General features: G+C 40.6%; 1 protein-coding gene across 3 annotated transcripts in view; it reads left to right on the top strand.

Annotated features, from left to right (window-relative positions):
• LOC141766917 (UPF0606 protein KIAA1549L-like) overlaps positions 1-19,592 on the top strand; it is a 183,751-nt gene extending 164,159 nt beyond the window's left edge. For 2 of the 3 annotated variants that reach the window (XM_074634110.1, XM_074634108.1), the window contains 8 exons: positions 2,233-2,365; positions 3,999-4,240; positions 4,426-4,594; positions 6,151-6,248; positions 10,137-10,282; positions 10,375-10,529; positions 10,643-10,691; positions 14,226-19,592. In XM_074634110.1, the coding sequence (XP_074490211.1) occupies positions 2,233-2,365; positions 3,999-4,240; positions 4,426-4,594; positions 6,151-6,248; positions 10,137-10,282; positions 10,375-10,529; positions 10,643-10,672 (973 nt within the window). In that variant the 3' untranslated portion in view covers positions 10,673-10,691; positions 14,226-19,592. The remainder of the gene's footprint in view (positions 1-2,232; positions 2,366-3,998; positions 4,241-4,425; positions 4,595-6,150; positions 6,249-10,136; positions 10,283-10,374; positions 10,530-10,642; positions 10,692-14,225) is intronic. The other variant, XM_074634109.1, reaches the window with a different exon arrangement.
• Positions 19,593-21,551: the final 1,959 nt, after the last annotated feature.

Below are 21,551 nucleotides of genomic sequence, written 5' to 3'. Positions count from 1 at the left end.
GAGTCCCAAAATGAAGGGATTAGACTTCACTCTCAGAGCTGAGTCCTATTTCATTATTGAAGCGTATGAAATATTCCAGTTTTGTTCCATTTCATTTCATCATTATTTAAGCACTAAACTATTAAACTGCTTAAAGTGCTTTACAACTTTTCCGCCACGAATTATAGATCTACTGTAGATGTAGAGTGTAGTTGCTAAGCAACACACGAGGAGTGAGTGAGTAGCGAGGGGTGATATTTGGTCAGCACATTAATATTTTAGATAAGTGTCTGTTTTGCTTCTCTTTGTCACTAACTGATTTAACACATTCAACCTTTACACACTTCATGAATCATTTTATATTTGCTGTTCAGGCAGAGAAAAGCACTTCTTTGCCTTCTGAAACTTCAACTTAAGCAACAGAAGATCTGTGGATGTCTCAGTGTGTAGTAGTTTGAGTGACAAGTGGTGTCTGGTATTCAAAGTGCAGAAACATCACGGTATTAAAACCTCTGGAACCCGAGAGCCCGCCGGTACCAGGGGGCAACCCGTGATGTAGTTAGAAAACACCGCTATTTCATAATCATCTCTTTATAGAACATATTCAATTCAATTCAATTTATTTTTGTATAGCATCAAATCACAACAGAAGTTATCTCAAGACGCTTTATATATAGAGCAGGTCTATGACCGTACACCATAGTTTAGAGACCCAACAGGATCCACCAAGCGCACTGTGGCCAGGAAAAACTCCCCGATTACTGGGAAGAAACCTGGAGCAGAACATATGAATGTTATACCGTTTTGAAAAACCTTCAGCTTTCACAATCCGTAAACCAACTGTCTATGTAGTCCAAACTATGTCTTATTACATATTAAGTATTAAGTATTTAAGAATAAAGTCGTACAGAATTAAACTTTGTATAAAAAGTTCAAAAGATCCGTGATCATTTTCTCATAAGGCTACAATATCATGCATGATATCAGTGGAATCTAGAAACTCCGAGTTTTCCAACCCACGTGAACGCACCTCAACACGTATCACACAGGGAACAGGGAACAGGGAACAGTGAAACGACACTAACTTCACACTTTACAGTCACATGGACATAAAGCTTAATGTTATTTTTGCCTGAAACGGCAGATTTTGGTTACTTACACGTCAGCAGTCATCAAGAAACACCAGACAGACAGAATGAAAGACTGTGAGGGAAGCCAAGCCGCCATCTTGGGGAAAAAGTCTAGTTTGGTCTCAGAGGGCTTTTTGCCCGTAGCACTTCAATTGAGCCACAACGCACAGGCACCAACACATGATACACCATTCAATCCTCTGGTTCTGATGATTACAATGACAGCTTGTTCAGCCCTTGTGTTAATTACTATTTCAATATTTTGTCTATCTATATATTTGTTATTTGTCTATCTATCTATCTAAATAGTGTTTTTGAACTAACACTCCCAGTAAACAGTCAATATGGAAACAATAAACATGACCAGAACATGGAGAGCGCCTACAAGTTGTATCATAAAAGTTATATTTGAGTGTATTTTCATGAAATGTATAATTCCAGTTGTAGTCAAAGAGTAGTAGAATACATTCAGTTGCATCATGGATCTTTGTTCAAAAGTTGATGTTGCCTTTGAAATTCAAATTTTATACTAAGCAAAGATGAAAATCTAATTTTTTCCTCTATTGCTTCTCTATTGTAATCTCCATGGTAATATAGTTTAGTTTAGTTTACTTACACTAGATTCATATTCCTTAGCTTCTTACCTTTCAAATGAAACCAGATACAGGAGATGCATCTAAGCCTTGTGGTTGACGAGCTGGTCCTGATGCATTCTGGGTAGTTATTTGAAGCTTTTTTTTCTGAGGAATAGGGCTAGGGCATAAGAAGCTTAAGCAGCACCAGAGGTTTTATGTAAAAATGTGAATTGGCCTAAATGAATACCTGCTTTTGCTCACTGTCACTTAGCTTCTTTTTTGTGCATTTTTATAAAAAATGTGGTCAAAATAAGGATTTATTAATCCGGTAAAACTGAGAGCAAGAATTATGATATGATTAGTAATAAATCGTGACACATGCACCAGCGTTCCTCTGAGTTCTCCTGATTGATTTTTAGGTTTTATCTTTCCTCAAATTCACATGTCAATGTTTTTTGGACCCCAAATGTAGACAAGAAGTAGCTCCAGTATGTCCCTGAGCTGTATTTATAGTGTTTGAGTGTTTTTTTCTGACACCTGTCCATCAGGTACTCCCACCCACGGGAGCCCACCTATTGGAGCCGCCAGTCTCTGAGCAGCCCGAGCCCAGTAGAGACAGAGATGGACCTGCTGGTGCTGAGAGAAAGATCCAGGAGGGGCATCCGGAACAACGGATACGACGTGAGTAACTGGAAGTTGTGGACTTTCTGATGAAAGCCCAGTTTTTTTTTTTGTAGTTTGAAAAACTGAGCCAAGAATGAGGTCAATAGTGCACAGAACAACATGTCAGATGCAGGAAATAAACACATCTTAGTGATGTGAAGCAAAGACTTGTATAACCTTCTAGTTTTAACCAGAACCAAGTGAGTAGAGAAAGGGAGGGATTCACTCTAGGAGATATTCAGAAAAATAGCCAGCGGCAAGCCCATGCAAAGCTTTGAAGAATTTTGAAGTTGGATCCTGTAACAAAGTGTAATACAGCGTCTGAGGCCCAACCTCTGACCAGGTGAGTCATACGGAGCGATGATGATGAAACCGCGGATGGATCCTTCTTCCAAAAAGCTCACATGATGGTTGTGGCAAAGTAAAGCTCCGCCACTTTGTCAAATGAATAAAATAATCTTCTGAGCGCATTTATAACTTTAATCCCTTCTCTCCCGCCTCCTCTGACGCTGCGAGCTCACACCTAGAGGATTATCAAATCACCTTTCGATGAACTTCATAAACCTGCACCAAACAGAGAGATAAAGGCAGAGGAAGTAAGACAGGCAGAAGATTAGAGGAAAAGTGATTCCTTCATTTTAAGCAGAAGATGGAGAAAGGAGAGAAAGAAGGTGATGAAATGGGCTGAGATAGAGTGAGTGTGAAGTGAAACCTCTTTCTGCTGCTTCCCTGCTGCACCACGGTAACAGCAGTGACCGTGCTACAGCTGAATGTCAATGATTCTGAATATGATTATAGCCTATTCATGGATTCAGATGGGAGGCTCGATAGCGGCTAATAGCCTTGGATGCGCCAAACGACACAAGGAGAACAGAGTGTGTGTGTGTGTGTGTGCAGGAGCATGTATGTGTGTGTGCGTGTGTGTGTGTGCAGGAGCATGTATGTGTGTGTGCGTGTGTGTGTGTGCAGGAGCATGTATGTGTGTGTGTGCATTGATACAGTAGGTAGATAACTTATCAGTTTGGTTCATGCTTTGGAATTGTACGACATACCACAGTACACTCTGGATTTATGTTGGTTTGAGGCTATAGCTGGTTGGCCTGCTTGATGTCTGTGGGTGTGCTGTTTTGGATTGTATACAGGTATATGATGGTATGCAATGTATTCAGGCAATTCCATAGTCCATAGTGTTGGAGCTAAAATGGTAAAAGCACAGTCCCCCTTTGTTGTTAGCCTGGACTATGGGATTCTTTACAAGCAGCTGGTCAGAAGATCTGAGGATCTTCAGGAAGATGTGTAGATGTGTTGTGTAGACTCCATTCCCTTACTTCAAACTTACTGGAAAACTGCAGAGCTGTGGTGTGTTTTCTATGGCCTTCTGCTGCTATGACCATCTGGACTAACTTTTGTGAGTGCCGCCTGTTTTCAGCTTCTCTATGAACTGATCAGACTATCCACACCAAAATCCTTTTACATATTCCTCAGAGCACTTGGTTCTTAGGGAACCACAAGTCCATACAGCGGGTGGTCGGAGATGGTGACTTTAATTTGTCAGAAACACGTGTGATTTCGGTGTCCGTGTCCTCATCAATTAATGGACAAGTTGATGAATGCCCTCCTGTCCTGCTGACTGAGCGCGTGTGCTCCGCAGGCCGAACCGGAACCGTTCGAGGAGACCAACGTGGACCGTCTGATGAGCTCTCTGGGTTACGGAGGTGGATCAACCGGCACCGGGAACGGCAGCTTGGGGGTGAAAGCTCACCGCGGCTCCGACTCCTCCACGCTCAGCTCTCAGCCGTCCATTGATGAGGTCCGCACGCAGATGCACATGTTGCTAGGCAACGCCTTCAGCCTGGCACCTCCGGACCACGACCCCCCTTCTCCTCCAACCAAGTAAATTTATATTTTTTCCACATATTATTTATTGCTCAGCACATCTGCTTGAGTTCCAGTACTGTGTAGGAGTAGAGTAGACTTTCAGAACACATCTGCTCCATTATGTACGGCACATTAGAGGATCAGTGTGCATCCGTCAACTCAACTTTGTCTCTTTTGTTAACGTTCTTCTCTCTCATCAGCAGCCGCCACCATCACCACCACCATGCCCACAGAGCCTACAATCCGTCCCACACCAGCCACTACAGTGACGGGGTGACGAGCGCCCCGGGGACCATGAACCATCCCTGTGGAGGCCGGCAGAGGAGTGCAGCCTATGAGGACATGCACCAGTGTAGCCTGCCCAAACCGGTGAGCACTAGGAGGAAGTTTAAGGGCTGATTCACCCAATGTACAAAAAATAATAATAAAATGATTAATTAAACTGAGTTATTTAATAGTTATTTTACTGTTAATAAACAATGAAAAGTTATTTTTGGTTGTTAACATTTTGTTAAAGGTCCCATATCATGCTCATTTTCAGGTTCATACTTGTATTTTGTGTTTCTAATAGAACATGTTTACATGTAATGTTCAAAAAACACTTTATTTTCCTCATATTGTCTGCCTGAATATGCCTGTATTTATCCTCTGTCTGAAATGCTCTGTTTCAGTGCATTTCAATGGAGTTGCGTTGCTAGGCAACAGCTTGGGTCCATGTTTACTTCCTGTCAGCTGATGTTATTTACATAAACTGCAACAGGAAATAAACTGGGACACATTTAGAATGTTTACGTTTAAAACCGTGTAATTGTCTAAATATTGTATATTTGTGACATCACAAATGGACAGAAATCCTAACGGCTTGTTTCAAACGCACAATTTCTGAATACGGGCTGTGTGTATTTCTCTGTATATTGAGCGTTTTGATAGTTTAACAGTATTTATATATCACTTAAAACTGCTTTATAATATAAAAGACCCGAAAATGTCACTTTTTACAATATGGGACCTTTAATGTTTACTAATTATTAGTAATGCTATAATTTTTGTTATTTTATCATTCTTTTGTGTAATATGAAATAATTAGTTTGTAAATTCTATATTGTATCATACTGTAGCTGATAAGAGACGATAACAATTACATTCTGATAACATTAGTAAAGTATTTATTAACAGTTTATTGTATAATAGCATAGTACTACTTGGTTGGTAAACATTTCTTGTATTGATTAATGACCATATCAGGTTTTGGGTGTAAAATCATGATCTGTAAATTTACTATTTATAGCCATACGGTTGCTGTTATTGGTTTTCGATACAGTTATGAAATAAAAACTACAAAATATCTCTTTTGAAAGTAGTGTAGCAGAAGTACAATGTTGCACTAAATGAGAATACTCAAATAAAGTACAAGTACTTATACTAAGTTTAGTACTTGAGTTAATGCACTTATACTTTATACCTCTGAAAGTCAGCAGTCTAGTTTTCATGTTATGTCACCAGGTCACTGAGTGACCGGAGCATAATGGTACAGTAGTCAAAATCATGCAGAGCAGGTTGAAACTCGCCTGATTTGAGTAGTAGTATAAACAGACAGAAAAGCCGCCGTTAGTTCTCTCTGTTTGTGAATTGCCAACAGCTGATCGGCGAGGGAGAAGCTTTACAGAGATTAAAGAGACGCAGGATTGAACAGCCACCAACAAATAACAGCAAGCCTCACGCAGCTTGAATCACTATTTATCTTGTGTTTTGCTCTGATCAGACACCCATCTCATTTCATAGTCCTCTTTATTTGTCCAGATTTGTCCGTTGTTCCTTCCACTATTGTTCTTTGTATTGTGTGCTCTGTAGAGTCAAAATGCTAGTCTTTAAATATGTGTCAGTAATAAGTAATAAGTAATAAGTAACATTTGTGTCTTGTGCAGGGTTTCCGGTTCACCCAGCTTCCTGATATGGGCATCGGGTCTCCCCCGCCGCTGATCCCCTCTAGACCAGGACCACCACCTGGGACCTCATTACGACGGTACCACACACACTCACACAACTACACACATCTGAATGAGAAAATACATGAGAAAACATAGAAGAGAATCTGGTAACACTTTATACATTTATGAATGGCAAATAGATAGTTCATTAAAGTTAGTTCATTTTACTGTTCACAAACAACTAAATGATAATAATCTTTACTAATTATTAGTCATGCTACATATTTATGTTATTTGTTGCACACATTATAACATGTGATATACTATATACTATATATCTATCTGTTAATGATTAAGATATTGTTTGTAAAACATCTATAAACATTACATATCTAGAACAGATATGTGTTAATGGTTAATAACTCGTTTGTAAACCATCTATAAACATTATTTGGATGGCTGTTATAAAGTTGCAACTGATTATTATATTTTTAAATGGTAAATAAATACTTTGTAAAGCATTTATAAACATTATTAAGATAGATAGTAATAGTTTGTTAATGGTTAATAATTGGTTTCTGGTCCATCTATCTATGTAATGTTTATAGATGTTTTGCAAACGATTTTTTAAAGGTATAAAAATAATTATAATTATTATCAAATACGTAATATAGTTTATAAAATGTTATAATGTGTGCAACAATAAACTGCTAATAAATAGTTAACTGAAGTAATCAGAATGTAATTGTTATCGTCTCTTATCAGCTATGATAGAATTTATAAACTAATTATTTCATATTACACAAAATAATAATACAATAACACTAATTATGGCATCACTAATAATTAGTAAACCTTATTAATTATTAAGGACGTCAAAGTTAACACGATAATAACGCGTTAATGCAAATTTGTTTTAACAGCATTCATTTCTGAAACGCATTAACGCAACTTGCGATTTTTTAGTTTGCAGCGAGTTCAGTTTTAAAGCTCGAGAAGATAGAAGATGTATAGAAGATGTATAAATGATGGTTATAATAAAGTGTTACCAAAAATCTAATCAAATGAAAATAAGGACCACTCTGCACCCTCTGTAAAGGACAAGATACCGACTACTGCTATAGAAGTAAATGCTCTACCAGGTAGCGGAACGTCCGCTGTGCTGTTGAGATTCAAAAGAAATGTTCACATACAGCACATTGACAGCATTCCTGGATGACTTCTCAGCCAATCATAATGCAGCGCTGGGGGCTAATCACCATATCAGATGAATATATAATTTATTGGTAGAAAGCGCGCAGAAGAATACAGAGTAAAACAAAGCTAGAGAATATTAATGAGCATCATTTGAACCGACTGCCCTCCACATCTTCTCTCTGTATCTGTGCCTCCATCTCTCTCTCTCTCTCTCTCTCTCTCTCTCTCTCTCAGGCCCATATGTTCTCTGCATCATTTGAACTGAGCAGCTTCTTCATTTAAATGCTGTTGCTGTGTGCACCGTGTTGCTGGGCACTTTAGCACTGCAGAGAGTGACTGACTGCTCAGCTGTGGATTGCATGGAGGGGCATGTTTGCCATCTAGTGGACAAACTGAGAAAATGACGCTTCAGAGTAAACATGTTCCAGATGTGATGCACTGCAGACCGACAAGAACCAACTGACACTCTGAAGACAAATGCTGGAATTTTAGAAATAATGTAGATATGACTATGGGTGTGTGACCGTTAGTCTTGCTTTAAAACCACAAACAGAAATATGTTAGTAGTTAATAAGTTGTGCATCAGTTCCTCTTCCCTCACGGAGGAGGAGTGCAGCATTTGAATTCCTCTTTAGTGTGCACTGTGAGGCATTAGTGTGCGTAGTGCATTATGGTCCCGAGCCCTAGCAATGACATCATCTGTCCTCCGGTCTCCTACTGTAGTGTGACATGTACGGTGGTTAGTGTTTCTACAGAGCAGAGGAGGTAGAAGAGGTGGAAAAGGATAATGACAAATGTGGAAATTGTGGTCTGCACAGAAAGCAGTAACACTGCTCTGGAACACGGACATCGCTAAGATTCTTCAGATGGTGAGGTCATGAGTCCAAATACCCAGAATGCCAACCAGAAATTTCAACCAGACACCAAAGAGAAAGTTATGTTTTCTGTCATTTTCTCTCAACATGAAGGTCTAGTTGCAAATGTGAGGTCTTCTCCTCATCACCTGGTGGGGAAATAACGAATCCTTTCTTTATTTTCATTGGCCTAAAAATAAATTCTGCATTCAGCATCTAAAATACCTTCCTACTAACGGTAGAATGTAAACTTACTGTAGGTCTAAATCCATAGTTAGTTGCCGTGTGTTGTTCATGGCAGCAGATTAAAATCTTTTAGCATCAACATGTGTGTGCTTTGACCAGATTTTTTCAAATACAAAATACAAATTTAAGTATTAACAGTCATATCAAGGCAAAAACTAATTGACATCTTTGTCTCTTCTTTCTCTTCCCTTGGAAAAACATGCTATGTTTCAAGTTTCTTTATTCATCATATGCTCAACGTTACAGCGAGCAGTCACTGGCAATGAAAATCTTGGGTCTCAGGTAGCCCTCTACAATGCTCATTAAAAAAATGAAAGTTAAAGTTAAAATACAGGGCTTAAATATTAATATAAAACTGAGATTTGTGGAGGCAGTATTTCAAATGGATAAACATACATTCAAAATATATATACTGTATATATACTGTATATACAGTATATACAGTATATATATATATAGTATATACAGATAATTTTTTATTTATTCTCGAGTGGTAAAATGGTTAAATTTAGCACCAAATCTGTGTAACAAATGGTATTAACCCAAAAATTGCTGCAACAATTTGTGAGGCATAATAGAGCTTGGGAATGACCATCATATAATAATAATAATAATAGTAATAACAAATTGGACTTATACAGCGCTTTTCAGAGACTCAAAGACGCTTAACAATATAGAAAACGGTGTGAGACAAACAGCAGACAAACGACACACACAGGCGCACACTCATACATGCACACGGACAAATGGTAAGGGTGGGGGGCTAGGAGTAGGCAGAGGAGAAGAGATGGGTGGGCAGAATGCTCTGTCCACAAAGCTGCAGAGGTTGGACTTGGGGGTGGAAAGTAGACCAGCTGAGGTGGATCTGATTGACCGTGGGGGTTGATAGGAGGAGAGGAGGTCAGAGAGGTGGGGGGGGGGGGGGGGGGGAGCAAGTTGGTGGAGGGCTTTGTAGGTGAGGGTCAGGATTTTGTAGGAGATCCGGTGGGAGACAGGGAACCAGTGGAGGTCTTTGAGGACTGGGGTGATGTGGTGCCATGATTTGGTGTGAGTTAGAAGTCGGGCAGCTGCGTTCTGGACCAGTTGGAGTTTATTGATGGAGGTGGTGCTGATGCTGTAGAGGAGAGAGTTGCAGTAGTCGAGGGGGGAGGAGATGAAGGAGTGGATGAGCTTCTCGGCAGCAGGGGAGGGAGGGTCGGATCTTAGCAATTTGGCGGATGTGGGGCTCGATGGAGAGGGTGGGGTCAAATATCACGCCAAGGTTGGCTGCCTGGGGGGAGGGGGGAACAGAGGTGCCATCAATGGTGAGTGTGAGGTTGTTGAGTTTGCTGAGTAGATCATATACTTCTATCATCATGTTCTAAGACCTTATCCAAACTTTAAACATTTGAATAGGCGCCTAACCAAAACACAATGTTCATTACAGATTTATGACTATGAAAAACACAGTGCTGAGCAGCATCTCAAATTAATCTTCAGGTTCCAGCTTTCAGATGATGTACACCACTTCTATGTGACATCTACTGTTGACCTGCTATCTCCCCCTAAAGACCCCCTGGACCCCCCCCCCAAAAAAAAGACAAAGAATGGGTCTATGGCAGGCAGGGGAGGGGGGGTGGAAGAGGTTAATAGTTGTGTGATGTACTATATATCAGGTTAACATGTGTCCCTCCTCTCCACTTACAGTTCCACCCCTGATGTTAGTCTGAAGCCCCGTGTGTCAGAGGCCTCAGACCTGCAGGCCCAGCAGCACAACGGTGTCCCCTACCTGCCGCTGTCCAGGACCCCCTTCCCTGCCGTCACTGTCGACCAGTCCATCTCCACCTACTCAGGTACGACCGTGCTGAGTGCTGGCGTTGAGACGCAGACAGCTATGATAAGTGGAAGTTCAGTCATTGGCTAAATCCATCTTCACATCTCACAGGAAACCCAATAACAGCAGTCTATGCTATATCTGCCAACCGCCCGGGTTACTCAGACTACTTCGTCATGTCGCCGCCGTCCTCGTACCGGAGCCCGTCCTGGATGTCCTACCCACCCGAGCAAGAAGACCTGCCGCGGCAGTGGAACGACACACCGGTGAGACACACGCGGCTCCTTTAGAACGTTGTTGGAATACATGACAAGCTGCCAACACTTTCTGTTCCAGTATTTACTCAGCGTGTGAAGCAGTTCTTCTTTTCTTCCCACAGAACTCACGTCATCTTGAAACCATCTGCTGAACAAACAGCTGATAGCTTGGTAGGTCATACCATCTCAACACTGCTACTGTATGTTATGTTGTCATGCTTGTATAGTGAGTGGAGAATGTTTTTATATTTATATTTAAAAGTCTATTTATACCTCAAGACAACAAAATGTGATAACATTAGAGTATTTAGATATTAGATGTTATCAGCCTATATCAGGATGCAACAGTGCTCCATCATCAATAACCTCAAAAATGACCTGATTAACCTGAATCTTATTTTGGATTCAGGCTGAGTTATTGGCGGGAAACCTTTTCCATATGTAGAAAGTGTCAAATGGAAACTGACATTTAACTTAAAGGACCAGTGTGTAACAATAAGGGGATCTACTGGCAGAAATGGAATGCAATATTAACTAGAATGGCACTCGGAGAGCGCAGACATCCGCCAAGACTTTAAAAACAGATCACAGCTCACAGCTGGCGGTACCGTGAGGTGGTCGGCTTGTTATCAACACGGTGTGTTTCCGTGTAACGTATCGGCGGATGCCTCTCTCATTCAGCAGCCTTGTTATGTCTGTATAACATTATACTACGTTGTCTCTCATCCCGTCATCTACCGCTATTTCCTTCGCTCCATACATCCACACACGTATCTCTCTGCTCTCAGAAGGAAGGAGGCGGGGTCACGCGTCATCAACGCGTCATCAGTTACACTGCGCATGTGTTATACCCTGTGGTTTTAATGTTCTGGCTGATCGGAATCCGTAAAAAAATTCCTGAATCCGGATCATGGTCCGGATCACCACCAAAATCTAATGGATTGTTCATTGTGCTACACCCCATCCCTCTAAAACACTTCTTTCCAATCCATCAAGGACTTTTGGAGTAATCCTGCTAACAGACAAACAAACCAACCAACCAATGCCGGTGAAAACATTACCTCCTTCCTAGGCCTTCGGCCTTGACGGAGGTAATAAATATGTTTTCTTTAGTGTATAATCACCTGATAATAATCATTTTCGCTACCTTAGAATGAGTCGTTTATATCTACATAGGGAGCCAGTCCTCTTCACAGAGTCCGCCATGTTGCTCCTCCATGTTTCTACAGTAGCCCAGAACGGACAAACAAAACTCTGTTAACTGTTCCTGCTTGGGCCGGAGTCGATAGCGTTACTCGCTCCCTTCGCTGCCGCTCTCTCTCTCTCTCTTGCTTCACCACTCACTTCCTATGTACAAACAGACTGCACTCTTCTTTTATAACAAATGGCTCTACATTCATGTTGTTGCCCCGGCCACCGTCGCTCTTCAACACGCTCGGCACACGGGAGAGGCCGCAGTTGGTTGCAATCTCCTCACTTTACCGCTAGATACCACCAGATTCTACACACTGGATCTTTAACCAATCTATAAGTTATACCATCCAAACAGCAGAACCATGATCTCTGTTAGAGTTAAGATTGCAGACCAGCCTTCAGGTGCTGCAGTGGTGCTCAGAGGAAGGCTGGATCTGCACTGATGACTTAAGAAGTCAGTTTAGGAAATACTTTAAACTGAACCAGAGTAGAACATGGAAAGCTTATGTGGTCATAAAAGTACTCAACTGTGTTTTACATGCAGTGGCACCCCTTAAAATACAGAAAAAGAGGAACAACTGACAAATACTAAATAAATGATGTGATTCAAATTGACAGCACATCCCATAAAAACATGTCAGCAGGGCATTAAAAAGCCTCGAGGCCTAATTTTGAGACTTGAAACATTAAGGAGCGGTCACATCACAAAGTGACATTTGCTCATCCATTAGAAATAGGTGTGGCTGGAAGGTTGATGACGTAGTGATCACTCACAGGGCTTGTCATTCACAATATCTCTATTCTATTTTTCATGCGCTGTTTACTCCCTGTGGCTTTTTGTTCACCATTGCGCACCATTTCATGCCATAAAAAGTTATTGAAGAGGGACAATAAAGCTCCCAGAGCTAACAAAACTTGCTAATGGTCAGTTTGCAAACTCATAACTGGTCGCTAACGGGACAATAAGTTCACACACTTATATGCGAACCGTTGCTGTTTGGTGGAGCAGTTTATATTCCAACAGAGGAGGATAAATAAAGTGGATGGTGCAACAGAGCTAATAAGCTACGAGCTTCTTCCTCTATTTTGGACTCACCGGCTCTCCGTCCCCTCAAAGGTCAGCACTGTCGAGACGGCTTGCCATTGGTCCACAGCACCAATATGCGTGTCACTGTTCACCAAAGTTGAACTCAAATTTCGCCATTACACGCAAAGCACACACATATAGTAGCTGCTGAGTCATCCTGTTCTCACTCCCAACTCGTCAAATACCGCTGCTTGGTCATTGCCCGACGTACCGAGGCACCCATTAGCGCCTGTATTAGACCATTTCACCTAACTCCAATGTAAACCCATCTGTGTCAGTATTAGACGATAAGAACAACTGATGTAGTAGAAAGAGCGAGAGAGTTCGAGTAGGTCAGGTGGTAGGGGGGGTTGTTATGTAACTCCCTTACTTTGCTAACAGAAGTTACATAAGAAACAAAGTTATTTTAACCCAAACCATGATCTTTTCCTCGGCCTAACCACGTAGTTTTGTTGCGTAAGTAAACCTAAAAACTAAGTAAACCTACTTTGGAAGTTTATTCTGAAAAGCGAGTGTACAGTATGTAACAAGCTGAGCTTTGGACTGATATGTCCAAGACTGACACTAGAGGGGTAGCTAGAGCAGCACAGTTTGAAGCGTTAAAACGAAAACGAAAAGAAGCAGTGAAAAATATTTTTAGTAAACTGAAACTAAATAAAAACTAAAACTAAGCATTAACTATATTTCCTGGTTAAAAAACGAATTAAGATAAAATAAAAAGGAACGTAAATTCATTTCAGTTTTAGTTTTCATTAGCTGTGATAGTATATCACTACCTAAAAAAGGAGACAGCATGAATTTCCGTAAACTCTCCTGACATTGAACCACAGGAATTGAACAGACTTGGCGCTCCAGGAGACGACGCTATGCAAAGAAACCCCTTTGAAAATGGCCATGCAAGTTTTTCCTCGCCAAAATTGAGTGTAAGTTCGGAGCGTTATTTAGCCTCCTTCGCAACAAGCTAGTATGTGTTGCACACTTGGACACAAAGTGACTTCCAGGCGTGCATAAGTTTAAAAATAGAATCTTTCACTTCTGGAAACACAGAAACACAAAAACACAGAAACACATCACATCAGCATTGCGCGGCTACATACTGCCGATACGTCTGCTGAATGACGCATGCGCGCTCCTGCATCTCACCCAAAGGACCCCTTAGCTGCCCAAAGTGCCTGTGTGAGTTGACATGATGACATGGTTAGCCATGGTTAGACATAGCTTTAAAACTCAGCCCGCTACAACCTAGAAGTAACAAGTTGCATTATGCGTTAAAGAAATCAGAATATTAGCGTTAACCCGTTATCGCGTTAACTTTGACAGCCCTAAATATAACCTTGTTCAGTATCTGATGAGTTGATTTAGTGAACCTAAATCTGTGATGGAAGATCAGCTCAGTCATATATGCTGTATGTGTTTGTCTCCAGTGTGGATGGGCAGAGGACGTCCCTCTCACTGAAAACCCTCTGGAGCTTTACCCCCCCTCCTTCACTTCGACCCGGCCGTCCTCCTGTCTGATGTATTCATCACCGGTGGACCACCGTATCCACAACTCCCCCTCTCTCTCTCCACTGGGCTGGCCTTCGTCCATCCTCTCTCAGCCCGCTTCATCTGCAGCTCAGAGCGTTTCTCATCCCTCCCCCCGGCCCCCCGTCCTCCTCTGCCCCCATAAGCCCTTTCACCTGGTCAAAGCTCTGCTTCGATCTCATCACCAAATGTTCAGCCATGATTCTCTCTCTCTCTGTCTTTATTCTCTCTGCTCCCTGAGCCCCTGGCCCCTCACTGGCCCCTCTGGGCCCCGAGTCACCATCTCTATAAAGTAGACTGCCTCCTCTGTGGTGACCACCACTGTACAGCAAGAGGCCCCTCACACTGCTGAACTGAACTGAGCTGAACTGAGCTGAGCTGAGCTGAGCTGAGCTGAGCTGAGCTGAGCTGAGCTGCGTGATTCTGTACTGTGCTTCCCTGTGGAGGACCAGGGCGAGTACAGTACAGTGTGACATGCAGGGCGACCTTTCAACTAGTTCTCTGCCCCAGCAATCACAGTAACTGCCATCTGCCCAGCACACGATGGCACACGGCGCTGCGTTGTCAGGACAGTAGTGCCCCAGCCGTGGCCGGTAGTCCACTCTGAACTAGACTGGACCATCCTGGACTTGTCCCTAATTTCCACCATAAAGCCAGGACAGCTGGACTGACTTAAAACTGTGCTTTTTTTTTTTTTTGATGAATCCAAATTCCTACTGTATGTAAACATTCTACAGCTGGTTAATATGTGTATTTTAAACTTAAGTGAGAAAAAAAAATCTAAGGAAAAGGGGAAAAAAAATATTCTCGTCTTGAGCCGTCTACAATTTCAGTTTTTGGATATTTGTGTGCTTTTGTCTTTTATTTTTGTGCATTGATGATTATCAATGGATTACTGTATAAAAAAAATATGTAGTGAGTGTTTCTCTTTCACTCACCTTATTTCAAGGCAAAAAATATACGACATTCTTCAAAACAGAGAAATTGCCGGCTTAGTTGTCTGTGGTTCTGATGGCTTCTCTGTACTTTTAAAAACTTTCTTTACTTTTTTCCTTTCTCAGATTCAGTAATGAAAACAGGAATTAGTCACAATGTTCTGTCGATCATCTGATTATGACGTTTATGTCTGCTGATCATTAGGCAGACCTGGGTCAACTATTCTAATTGAAATCCTGCTCACATGAAGTTCTGTCTGGTAGATTTGCAACCGCTGGAGGGTTCGTTTGGCTCTTCACAAAAGGACGAAGTTAAATTAAAAGCATTTACTATAAAGAGGTGAAGTCCCGCCCCTTCTGGTGGACCACCATGGGACCTGATTTCGGAAAAAATACGAACGGTAATCAACGGAGAGAAATTTTTTTGGGGGATTCCCTTTGAATTGTTCCATGAATCACACATATGATGTTTGTTAATTTAAAACATCATTTTATAAGTCAAGAAAGTCTCAGTTTGTTGTAAAACTGTTGAAGTATCAGACTGTGAAAATAGGGATTTAGAAAGACAACAAAAGTTGCGTAAGGGACGTCTCTCTCGCTGAAGCTACGATGCCTGTGTGTTTCCTACTGGGATGTTTCTCTTCCCAGCTGATAAAAAGACCAGGAGTCTCTGGATAAAACACATCAGGTGACATAACGTGGAACATAGCTACGTTAGCTAGCCAGCTAGTGTGACGTATATTGTGCGAGACAAGAGATGTAGTTCACTGAGCGGTTTCCATGTGCCGTTGACTACCGTTTATATTTTTTCCAAAATAAGGTCCCATGGTGGTCCACCGGAAGGGGCGGGACTTCACCTTTAAATGATGACTTGGATTTGAACTGATTTCTATTGTGGTTTGACTCGGGTCTGTTGCTATTATGTGAACACACCAGTATTCTTAGAAAAACAGTTCTTTTACTTGAAAAGGTGTCTACTGTATTCTACTGTATAAGGAAATTTGAATTTTGGTTGTTTTGGTGGTGATGAAGAGGGATGAATATTTGGTCACTGGACTATGGTGTAGTACTGTTCATGAGACTTGCCGGGCTCAGATGACTCGTGTATGTAACGATTAAATGTATTACTGTATATAGCAGATGATTTAACGAAGAGATTTATGCAAGTACTGTGGGAGGGATACTACGCTTGACATTTTTTCTGACGCCATTTTTCCTCCATTTCTTTCCACTGCGTCTATGATGAAGGACTGTTTTTGAATCTCCTTGACTTTCTGAAGGATGCACAAATCATCTGGATCATCTTTTTTCATAGTATTACTAACAGAAAATATTACATATGACGTATTACTAAAGTACGGAAGTCCTGCCGAACGGTTTTCTGGGTCTGAGCTAAATGATTTTCTCTCCTGTGTTTAGGACTGAAGAACAGGTGAAAGAAAAATGTTTTGCCAGTAAAATCTTTAGTTCCTTTTTTTTGTGTGCAACAGGTGGAAAAAACTATTTCAGGCTGATTTTTTTAAGTTACTTCTTTTCCTGTGTGAAAACAAGTTTAAAACAAACGTTTTTTTAAGCGGATTTTTTGACGTTTTCAACGACATTGCGTTGCTAGGCAACAGCTTGGGTCTATATTTATTTCCAGTCAGTTTATGCCGTTCACATACACTGCAACAGGAAATAAACTGGGACACATCTGGAATGTATACGTTACCACTGTGCAATAGTCTATATTGTCTGTTAGCAAGTTATGTAACATTACTGTCATGTCTTTATTTTGGCTAGAAATGTATTTTATTCGGCGCTAATCTGCCGTTAGCGTGAGCTAAAAAAAGATTCTTCTAACTGTTTTCACTAAGAGGCAAAGAAAAAACAGGAAAAAAAGGGACTACCGGCAAAACATTTTTTCCACCTGTTCTGAAGTCATAAACACAGGAGAGAAAATAATTTAGACCATACTTCGAAAAATGTATCACCAGAAAAAAAAAATTCTTGCTTGCCTTTCAGGGCTTCCGTACTAAGGGGACAGATTGAGTATTTAGAGTGGCTTGCAGTAAAAAGGCATCTTACCCTGCATTTACACTATTCTTTATGTTTGAACAAAGCTAATATAGCCATAATAGTTAAAATAATGCAATTTTTTAGTACAAAGAATGTCACAGTCTAAATTATATTTACCCTCATTTTTTTCTGAGGAGAACTGGAAATCTGTGAGCACACAGTATGTAAGGCTCCTCATCACTTAGATGGCACTAAAGGAGATTATAGCCATATGTTAACTTCACCAAGTGGACATAAAACAGCTAACATATACAGTATTATGATAAAAGTGGCAAATGATACCAAATGAGAGTATATTAGATAGCAGATGATGAGGCAGAGAATAGAGACATAGTATATATAGAAGTGTACATATAGTTAAACATGAAATGAGCACTTTTATAAAGAGCCCAAACCGTGGCAGAGAAGAGCAGAATCAATGCAAAAATGCTGTTGTATAGCATGAAATATTCAGATTCTATACATTTACAAATTTTGAAAATGCTTTCAACTAAAGTGTAAATGCATAATCAAAGTAAAAAAGTTTGGAATATCCTTTTTCAGCTAAATTACGATGCACTTTTTTGGATCCCCAGACAGGGCCGTAGCTACCAGTGACCACACACAGGATGTGCACAGTATTATGTTTGGGAACTGGAGGGTTTTAATGACCTGAGAAGGGTAATATAACACAGTCTCATGGCAGGTCAAGAAATTGTCACGAAATGTAATATATTTGATTTGTGTACATAGACACAAATTTCCCTCTTTTTTTCGTGACGCTCTGCACGACTTACAACTTATTTTTTGTGCGTTTCACTTTGAATGTTCAGCAACACGTGACGCGCATGTCAATTTCCGCCCCAGTCTTTTCAAAATAAAACTACTTAGTTAGGTTTAGGAAAGATCGACTTGGTTAGGATTAGGCAACAAAACTACTTAGTTAGGTTTAGGAAAAGATCGTGGTTTGGGTTAAAATGACACCGGAAGTGGCGTAACTTAAGTACGGAAGTTACGTGACAAAAATGACTTATAAGCTTCAGGAAAAGAAAGTGGTTAGGGTTTAAATAACTCCAGAAGTGCTCTAACTTAAGTAGGGAAGTTACGCGCCATTTGCCGCTCTTTATACTTCCCGGTTCAGAATTACGCGTATTACATGCAAATTGATTTCGTGCTGACAATCACAAAAAAATTTAAATTCGTGTCTATGTACATTTAAATTTCATGACTATTTCACAAAGTGCTGTGCGACTGGGCTGGATAATACAACAAGACACAAATAACACATAGTGAAGTTGATATTTTTAAAAACCTCTAAAATGTGACTGTTCTAGGCCAAAAAATAAAAATGCCAGCTTTGAAACAGCATTGAGTTGAGTTATGTAAGGAGATCCAATTTGTAGAAAATCTATTTTGACAGTTAAATTGATATAGTCAATGTGGAAAAAGAACATATTCAGACTGTTTTGGAGGCTAGTCAAAACATTTGTTAGGGGGATGGGGTTGCATTGGGGGACTTTGTACTCTTGACCTCAGTTGTTCTACAATCCTGGCTATAGCCCTGCCTCTTCATTAACGACTCCAAGTTTAGATTCCAAAGGTAATATCAACATATAGAATATATGTACATTTAATAGGAAGCCTGTATCTAGAAAGTAGCACAGATAAAAAGTTGTCTTTTCCGGTTCATACATTGTTTAATGTTCCTCCCCTTTCTAAATCCAGACCTGCGTATGATGATTAATATTACATTTGGATATTTAGGGAAAAGAAAGCAAAGATGTGAGATGAGCGTACTGGAGCATTATGAGCGCACACGGTGCTATTGGTGTTGTGAATCATTATCAGATCTGCAGCAACTATCATATTTGAAATCACGCTCAGTGTATAAACCCATGTATGGTTGAAAAGACACTTCCACTCATGTTTCTCGTTTTATTTGACTCCATGTTGAAGAGAGGGGTGGGTGGGTTTTAGTTTCTAAGCAGTAATTTTAAGAAGGAAACTTGATGCTATGCTATAAGTTGATGTGCAATGTTTGTGCTTTACACGGGTAGCGGCGAGATGCTTTTATTGACGACGGACTCTGGGATGAACTGACAGTCAGTAGTTCTTTATCTGCCGTTTGAGCCATGTCATAATGCTGTGACACTGTGGCGGTGGCGGTGGCGGCGGCGCTGATGATGTCACACAGTCGTCACTCGGGTGTCGATGAGGTCACAGTGATGAATGCTGTTGGATGTAGTTATGCAGAAAACTTTTTGGTGAATTTAAACAATAAAGACAAATTACAATTCTCGGCTCCTGTGCTTTTTTTGCTTTTTCTTTGTGTGTCAATTACTCTTTTTGACAATACTGTCCAAGTATGCACTTATGACCTGAACCTATCTCTCTAGTCAACACACCGTAGAATTGGACCAATTAATGAATCAACTTTAATTAACCAACCAAATGAAAATTAAAGAAGTACTTGTTTGTGAAACTGTGGAGAACAATTGAACTCTGCTCCCAGAACAGAATATGCTCTCTGTCAGCTGGAACAGGACACAAGAGGCCATAAAGCATTATGTGGTTGTCACACCTGACACACACTTAAAGCTGCAGTGGGTAGAATTTAAACAAATATGATACAAAAAAAATATATTTTTATAAAACGGTCATGATATCCTGACACTAGTGCATGAGACAGGTAATCTGAAAAAAAATCATGTGTCCTCTGGTGTCCTCCGGTGTCCTAATGGCATCTGCAAGATTTCACACGTAGGAAAACAACCAATCGGAGCTGATCAGGAGTCTTGCCGTCTCTGAGCAGCTGTCAATCACTCACAAACTCCGATCAAACTGTTAAACTAGGCAGCGCTGATCAAATATGAATCAATATTCTGTTACGTTAATGCTCATTTCTCTCCTCAAATGTTTTCAGAAACATCTTGTTTAGCATGGTTTAGCTGTAAAATGAGAAAGATTGTGACCAGACATACTATACTATGACTTATTTTTTACTCAGTTTAACCAGGGCAGCTGATAGCCATTTGGGTGCCCTAGGCATAATTTCTTTATGGTACCCCCACCCCCGCAATTGTTTTTTTATAAATAAATAAATATAAACAACAAATATTTGTTTAAATATTTGTATTTGTAAGAAAAAATAACTGTTCAGTTAGTCAGACACATAACGCTTTGTCCACACAGGGAACGTCAGGAGCGTGTGGCGGCTGCCTTGCTGAACGGCTGCCTTGCTGAATGGCTGTGGTCATACCAGCTGTGTTTCTGCTGCTGCTGCTACTGCCAGCCCTTTCTTTCTACATATATTCTACATACACATAGAGTTTGCCTTTCATAATGGCCATTTAATTTTTATTATAAATGTAATTTATATTTATTTTAGACAGAGAAAGGTTAATCAATGTGTGGTAATTTGTAAATAATAGTAATAATCCACCATTAAAACCCAGTACTATATTCATTCATGGAGCCCTGCAAGTTACTGCATGTTCTACAACACTGTCCGGCACATATTTCAGAATAAAAGCCTCGTGTTAACAAATGAAGGAATTCTGTCCACAGAAAAAACGCTTGAGGGCTTTTATTTTGAAATGAAAGCAGGAAGTGTTGATTTAAAAAGAAATCTTTTCTTTTTTCATGTCCATGAGATATTCTATAGAAACTGTAGTAATGTAGCTGATATGATGTTAATATACAGTCAATAGATCACCTTGACTGTTGTTGCTGTGGACCGTGCAGCTTGCGTTAAAAATAGGCGAGACCTCTATTCTCTAGAAGATGACGCAGCTAGTACTACATTCATTACTGAGACATGTGGGCTGTGTGGCTGCTCTAACCTGATAACACGGACGCCGAAATAAAAAACAACAGGTAACGCAGCCGCCACGCGCTGCTCACACGGGGGGTCTGGACAAGCCGGCTCGAGATTGTCGGGTCGGCTCGAGTTTTTCGGGCGCAATGGAACAAATCACAGGATGATGGAGGAGGGGGGCACCATAATCAATTTTATTATTTCGAGCAATTATGTATATCTTTGTATTGCCTATAATGGTCTAATAATACCAATTCTAGTTGTGCACTTGTGCTTCATCTTAAATTTAAGTAATTCATCATTCTGATTATTATGATGATATTCATAATTGTGGTGCCCCCTCCGGCACTTTGTGCCCTACGCACAGCGCGTGATGCGCGTGGTGGGAGCGGCAGCCCTGAGTTTAACATACTATACTATGGCTTTTTAGATATACT

The sequence above is a fragment of the Sebastes fasciatus genome, chromosome 4 (assembly GCF_043250625.1).
Source record: "Sebastes fasciatus isolate fSebFas1 chromosome 4, fSebFas1.pri, whole genome shotgun sequence".
Classification (NCBI taxonomy): Eukaryota; Metazoa; Chordata; class Actinopteri; order Perciformes; family Sebastidae; genus Sebastes; species Sebastes fasciatus.
The sequence above is the reverse complement of the archived record's forward strand: the minus strand, read 5'-3'. Positions and strand labels throughout refer to the sequence as shown.